This window comes from Camarhynchus parvulus, chromosome 6, assembly GCF_901933205.1.
Source record: "Camarhynchus parvulus chromosome 6, STF_HiC, whole genome shotgun sequence".
NCBI lineage: Eukaryota > Metazoa > Chordata > Aves > Passeriformes > Thraupidae > Camarhynchus > Camarhynchus parvulus.
Window position 1 is genome coordinate 18,439,631 of NC_044576.1, and position 7,247 is coordinate 18,446,877.

General features: G+C 52.4%; 1 protein-coding gene across 1 annotated transcript; it reads left to right on the forward strand.

Annotated features, from left to right (window-relative positions):
- The first annotated feature begins 711 nt into the window (after window positions 1–711).
- TMEM72 (transmembrane protein 72) lies at window positions 712–6,770 on the forward strand. Its single transcript, XM_030951651.1, has 5 exons — window positions 712–878; window positions 4,754–4,820; window positions 5,229–5,300; window positions 5,989–6,128; window positions 6,310–6,770. The coding sequence occupies exons 1-5, from the start codon at window positions 809–811 to the stop codon at window positions 6,768–6,770; spliced, it is 810 nt and encodes a 269-aa protein (XP_030807511.1). The 5' UTR covers window positions 712–808.
- The last annotated feature ends 477 nt before the right edge of the window (window positions 6,771–7,247 follow it).

Consider the following 7,247-nt stretch of genomic DNA (forward strand, 5'->3'; position numbering starts at 1 on the left):
AGAGGTCAGAGTACCTGTGCAGCTTATTCCATACATTATGACACTTGTGAGACCTTGGTGCTGTTCATGTGGCTCAGGTAGCTACGAAACAAAAACATATTTCACTGGTGTTCCTAAAGAAAGAAAATCAAATCTCCCTTGCTGTGCTGTCCAAAGTCTGTGGGACCTCTCTGAATACGTTTGACCTTGTTCCTGTGGTTGCACATCAGCACAGACACTTCCCAAGCCGCACTAGCTGGAAGCTGGATGGCGAGCAGCAGCCACGGCCTCAGCTGCAGGAGGCAGTGGGCCTGGGGTGCCCCTCATGACTTGCCACAAACGTGCTGCTCTCCTGCCAGGAGCAAACATCGTCATCCTCACAAATGGTTAACCTGCCGGGAGCCGCACAGCACTAATGACTTCACATTCATTTAATCAGCTTGGGCTTCCAGAGCGTCCACCTCAGGAGCAGGGCAGGCCGCGCACCCACGCTCCCCCAGCCGCGCCCTGCCTCAGCAATCATTAATCACCCGCCGAGAGGCAGCGGGCGGCGGGCAGGGAAGGGCCGGGGCTCCACGGCCCCCTCGGGAGCGGCGGCAAGCAGCGCTGACCGCTTCCCCGGGTGGCAGCTCGTTCCCCGACCACCCTCCCCTGGGAGGCCCTGTGGAGGCGGCCAGTCCTGCACGCACTGCCCTTTCCTCCAGGAAGGTCACTCAGTCCAGGGAAGGAGAGGCTGCCTGCTCCTGGGAGCTGCTGGGCTGCGCCTGAGGTGGGGGCTCTGAAGCCCAGGAGTTCCTGCCTGGCTGTACCGCAGCCTTCATCCTTCGCCATGCAGCACAAGGCACTGTGGAGTGCCCTGGAGTACACCTGCCGATTGCTGGGCATCTCCACCGCAGCAGGTAAGAGCAGATTCTCTCTGGTTTTGGCACTAAAAGGCACCGAGTGGGAGCTGGGACCTCCAGGCTGTCTCCCTGCCTTTGGCCAGCTGCAGCCACGGCCGTTTCCTATGGGGGGGGACAAGAAAACTTGCTCGCTTTTGCTTTGGGACCCAGGGTGGGACAGTGGTGGTTGCCTGGCTAGGTTCTTTCCAAATGCTGTGGGAGGCACAGTGAGACATCAGAAAGGAAGGGCCAACATTCAGACAGCAAGCTAAAGCATGCCAAAAGAAAAAAAAAAAGAAGAAAACTAAACTGTATTCTTCTAAAACAGACATGGGCATAGGCAAGATGTGAATGAGACTGAAAAGCAAAATACTTACGGCTGTTCAAAACTGCCAGGCTACACTGTGGGATGTGAAGGTGGAGTTTCATGTAGTGTGCACAGTGAGATGTCCTGTGCCAGGCAGGATGGAGAGGATCTGTCCCAGGCATCATGGCGTAGTTACTATAAAAGCACTGCTCTGCCTCTCTAGCAGCCTGTTGGGGAGCAGCTCAGAGCAGTTCAGGTTATGGCTGCAGTACAAACACCATGAATTCACCCGCCTGGTACCTGGGGAGTAGCATCCTCCCCCCTGCTGCCAGGGGCTGCTTTGGACCAGGGTGTTCTGGGTTTGGTGACACACCCAAGTGTTTGGACAGCCTGAATCATTTGGTTTCCGATGAAATGCAGGAGTTTTGAGCCAGGTGTCAGACACAGTGTCTCGTTCAGGAGGATGGAACACCATAGCACAGGGAGCATCTCCAGGTGGGACTTGGGGAATCAGCTAAAGCAGAGGGCTCAAGGGTTGACTCGGGCACTGCTGCTGACTAGCTGTTATGGAACAGGACAGGCAGCACTCTCTGCCTCAGTTTCCCCATCAGAAAAGCAGAGATCAAAGGGTCTGATTTGTCTAAAGGCTGGAGGGGTGAACCAGAGGTTCCTGGTGAGAGGTGACTTGATGTGATGCCTGTGGTTCCTGTTTCAGAACCCTAGGGATTTCAGAGTCAGACACTGCAGAGTAAGTCACAGCAGGGCCTCCTACCTTTGTATTTCCTTTATGAGCTGCAGAAAGTCATGAAGAGGAACTTTGCTCAAACCAGGGACAAAGTGGAAAGCACACAGGTCAGCTGAAGTGTGCACAGGTTCCCAAGGACACAGCTGGGGTGATGGAGGCTCTGGAATGTGCTTTAAAGGACTCATACTGATAACAGGCAGAGAGATCTAAGTCTCTGAGTTTATACAAACTCCCAGCAGATAAGTGCATGTTGTGATGATACTGCAACACTGGGAAATGGGACAAAGCTTTAATCAGAAAATGCAGATCACTTAATTTCTTCATCCCCATCCATTTGGGCCCCCATGAGCCTCACACTGGTCATATTCTCACTTAAAACTCCAAGGAAATTCATAGAGACCTTCCTGGGAGAAAGTGTGAGCTTGTTGCCATGAGAAAACTAATGCTAAACCAGCAAAATTGAAAGTAGTTTACAATGTAGAAATGCGTAAGTGGAATATCATCTTTCTCTCCTGCATGTTTTCTTTTCATCATTTTGCAGCATCTGCACATCTTTCTTTAATTTTTCTTTAAATAAGCATTGCAGTTATCTGTCTGCTTAGCATCAGAGCATAGAGAGCTGCACTACAACTCAGTGTGCTTTTCCATAGGTCTGGTGCATTCCCAGTATCACCTGACTTTCCCAAAAGGCCTGTGAAGACTGAGATGTGCCTGTGTTTTATTCCTCTGTGTATTACAATGGAGTAAGAAATCAGCTTGATGCAGTGTTTAGTGCCTGATGAGGTGTGTGAGGCTTTTGAATGAAATGGAAACCATGCAGAAGATATTCCCATGGGTTTTGTTTGAAAAAAAACACTATGAAATGGGGAGTGCATCAGCTTCTCTAATTGATTTTGAGAAGGCCTGCCCAGCTCTTTATGCTGCTAGTAAATACAAGCCACACACATAATATAAACCTCCCCTTCCCCCAGGATCTTGGAGTGTAATGGCTCTGCAATGTGAGGCTACACGGCTTCCTTTGTATCAGAAAATGGCTAACTGGTCTCATGGCAAGTTAGCAAAGAGTTGTCAAACAGCCCTGTGATTTGCTGCAGGGTTTGCAGCATCTCTAGGTCAGTGATTCTAGGCCTTGTGTTTTTTGCATCTAGGAAAGATTTCCTACTTATTTCTTAATTCTCATGCTTTCAACCATTTAATTCCTAATCATGTGCCTTTAGCCACATGGTTTGGACAAGATCCAAATCAAGGCAGTGACTAGTCCAAACAAACACCTCGAAACAGCTCTTTTTTTTCTTGCAGATTGTTCATCCAAACAGCTTTGTGGATAAAGCAGAAGCTGTGCAAAAGGAGGAAATCTCCCCATCCAGAGCAGAGGCTTGAGCTAGCAGCCAAGCTGTAGAATTCTGCATTCATCCACAGACTGAATGAATGAATGAATGAATGAATGGGAATGAATGAAGTCCACATTTGTAGGGAAGATTATAAAGAATGGTCCTCAGTCACAAGATAGTAAAAGACAGTACTCTGCATGTAGGATTACACAGCTCTTGCAGCTTCACAGCCCTCTGATGAGGCTGATTTCCCTGTGCTCTGCTCAGGGCTGGAAGGGCAGTGTAGAAGGGTGGCACATGGGGCCCATAAGTTCCCTTGGCTGACAGGGGCCAGCAGCTGCAGGAAACACAGGGAAAACACGGAGAGATTTCTTTGAGCCCAGATGGGATAGCTGACCCTTGGCGTTGACCTACACTGCAGTCTTGATGGACACGGATCTGTGTCCTTGTTTGGGAGCCTGGTACCCTTCTCCAGATGGGGCAAACCACAGCTCAGACAAATGGATCCAACCTGCGCCTCAAACCTTGGCCAGTGTGCATGGAACAGGAGCAGTGGTGAACTTCCTGAGCACCAGTGGATGAGTGGGGACTGCTCACTGAGGGGTGGAGGCATCAGGTGCAGACAGGAGATTGCTCTGGCTATGAAAGCTGGGCTTCATTCAGCTCCACACTGCTGACACTTACGCCCTGTGAATTGGCATCTACCAACCAACTTGCTGCAGCTGGTGTGAGGCATTACATTTCTGCTGCATTCTAGAAATAATCTTGAAGGGAACTGAATGATGTTGAATAAAATTTTCCATCCCCTGAAGCTATTGGCCAATCCATCAAAGATTTTAGCCTTGCTAATACTCTTAATCCCCCTAAAACTGACTCCCTGGTGTTCTGTACTGGCTGAGGCACTGAGAGGACATTCATTCCCTGGTTTTAATCTGCCTGCTCCCATTATATGATTTTGTGTTTGGCTAGCAAAGGATCCTGATGCTATGGCTACAGCCCTTCGTGAAGGCAGCTGGCACAGCTCCCCTGCTCTGCAGCCACATGTTGGGTGCAGCAGGACTGGGCAAGCAGGGAGGGCAAGGGAGTGGGGCTGGCAGGCACTGGGGGAACCTGGGCAGACGAGGATGGGCAGTGGGCCTGTGGCAGTAGGGCAGAGAGTGGAACGGTCACAGGACACTGCTGCTCACCTTCCCCAGCTGTCCAAGGCCAGCTGGTATTCCCTGAGCACCTTTCCCCAGCCCACACAGTGGCGAGGCTGCCATCACAGGGGTGCAGCTGGGATGGGTTTCAGGGCTGTATGTCAAGGGCAGCACTCAGCTCTGACTCTTCTGGGTGGGTGTGTCAGCATGAATCACTGGTTCTGGCAGTCCTAACATGCTACCCTGCATGGAAGAAGCTGCCTTGCTAGCCCCTGGGGAAATGGGGACATTTATCCTGGGAGCTGGTTATGAACCCAAGGGAACTGGGATTGAACCCTGCAGTCAGCATCTTTCCTACCTTCTCTTTCTAGTGCTGATCGGTGTGGGCGTAGAAACTCTGCAGCGAGGACAGTTTAAAAGCCTGGCTTTCTATCTGCTGTGAGTATTTTTGCCCTTGAAATCAGAGCTGGCAGGGGTGACAAGGTCAACCCCTCCACCATATGTAGCACCAGACTAGACTGCAACAGCAGCAGGAATCAGTGTCCAAGGCTTTGGGTATTTCAGATCTCCATATTGAGTTTTCAGAAAAATAAGCTATTTCTGTTAGGAAAAGAAATGCTACTGCAGACTCAGGCAGGCCAGAGGCAACACTGGCTGCAAGTTGATTCCCCAGGGGCAGAAGGGCTGTGAGTTTTCCACAAACCAGATAAGCAGAGGGTATTCAGACCCCAGCATACAGACTGTGTTGAGAACTGGATAGTAAATTCTGGCCCCCTGTGCCCTTTCTGCCCACCTGCAGAACATACTCAAACACAGCCCTGCTTCCCTGACAGCTCCACCTTTCAGTTTTTCAGGGGTTGCAGTTACTGTCTGTGAAGGCTTCTTCTTTATCAGTTTGTTCCTGGAGATGTGCTTCACGTGAGTAGACCCTGCCCACTACTCTCCAGCCACAGTGGGACCTCCCAAAGGCACCTTGCCCCTTACAGGCAACACCAGATCTGGGGGAGCTGCAAGTGCCAGACCAAAGGTCCTGCCCCCAATGCCAAGGCAAGTGCCCTCAGACAGGGGGAGGTAAATGGGTCCATGGGCGCCGCCATTTAAACCTGTGTTGTAACCCAGGCTTGTGCCCTAATTTCCTGAGCATCAGCACAACAAACTGTGGTCTTCAGCATCTGCTTAACACAGTGTGTAGGCACAAGGTACCAGGGTTGGAGGAAGACCCAGATCCCCAGGGTGAGCTTCAGCTCCCTCCAGAGACAGCACAGAAGTTAAAGTTAAAATGTAAACAATCCTTATGTCCTTTTCAGAGGCTGAGCACTGCTGCTGTCTTCTAGCAGAAACTCAGAAATCCTCACAGCTTAGAGGCAGCTCCTTACTCCTATTAACAGGCACTTGATTAGTGAGGCACTGAGATGCTGGCCTCTGGCAAATGCTCTTCTCCCTACAGGAGATGTTCAGGCTTTGCTTATCTTCCCTGAAAAGCACACCCATCTTCTGACAAACCAGACTGAGGATCTGCATGTTTAGATGGGTCACAGTTAGGACCAAATCTTCTTGGCATGTGGTTGGTGCCTCTTGCCACAAGGACCTCTCTTTCTCTCCCCAGTCACAAGCCTGAATTCCTGGCACAGGCCTTCTGGAAGCGAGCTAGATGCCCAGGAAGCTTCCAGAAATTCCTGGGGTACACGCTGCTCTCAGTGGCTTGCTTCCTGCATCCTGTCCTCGTCTGGCATGTCACCATCCCTGGTGAGAAGCTTGGGTGAGGAGTAGTGCAGATGGAAGTGGAGCATGGTCTGTCAAGGGGTAGGGTGGGGATGTGCAGGGAGCTGGGCTGGTGGCTGATGGCACTGGGCTAGCCAGACCAAGCACTCCTGGGCAAGGCCTTCCCACTTGCCAGAGCCCACAGCCAACATATTCTTGTCCCCAGGGTCCATGCTGGTGCTCACTGCCCTGGCCTACTTCCTGCTGAGCAAGAGGAGGAAGAGCCCAGGGCACAAAGACACGCATTCCCAGGCGGGTCAGTACGTGGACCCTTCAGCCACTGAGGCAGCCCCAACCATCATTGGTGACACTGAGCAGACCTACACCTTCCACGGGGCCCAGAGGGAGCAGCACCGCTCGCTTCTGGGCCATATGAAGAGCATCCTGAAGGGCAGCAAGGACAGCAGCTCAGCCCCAGACACTCCTGTCCAGCCAGCAGCTGTGCCAGCGCCTCGCAAGCAAGTGCACTTTCAGGAGAAGGTGGTGCAGATCATCCCCTCTGTCAGCGAGGACGTGGAGGATGTGGAGAGTGATGCTGAGGAGACCACATCAGACACAACACCCATCCTCACCCCACCTGATGCCCCTATCATCATTGCCCCTCTCAGCTCTGCCGGCCTCTTTTGAGCCCTCAGCAGGACTGAGGACAGGACAGACGTGCTACCCTGGAGCAGATGCTCCAGCAGCCAGCAGGCCCAAGGAGGTGGCCCTTTTTTGCCTTCCGTACTCTCGGGGTGACAGCTGTGCCAGCCCCTCTTCAAGGGACTGCCTGCATTCCCTGGTCCCTTGCATTGTGGCAGCAAGGGGACAGGTGGGGTTCAGCCAGGGTAGTGCCAGCACAGCGAGGTTTCTGCTCCCATGGCCTCACCCGTGTCACCCCCTGTGCAGCACTGCACACCACTGCTGTGCTCCTCCTGACACCACAGCCACGGCGTGTGCCTCCCTGCTGGCAGACTCAGGCAGCAGCAGGGGAGACCTCTGTGCCCTGGAGCAGCCTCTGCAGGGACCCTTGTGTCCCTCTGGCCTCACTGCACATGGCAGAGCTCAGGGCTGGGCTGAATTCAGCACAGGCACTGCAGCCTGCAGGTTCCCTCTCAGCACATA

Bases quoted from the DNA above. Each gene is read 5' to 3' on its own strand.
- TMEM72 (XM_030951651.1), top strand. From the start codon at position 809: ATGCAGCACAAGGCACTGTGGAGTGCCCTGGAGTACACCTGCCGATTG. The intron at 4,821-5,228 runs GTGAGTATTTTT...TCCACCTTTCAG, and splicing joins AGCCTGGCTTTCTATCTGCT to TTTTTCAGGGGTTGCAGTTA. The intron at 6,129-6,309 runs GTGAGAAGCTTG...TCTTGTCCCCAG, and splicing joins CTGGCATGTCACCATCCCTG to GGTCCATGCTGGTGCTCACT.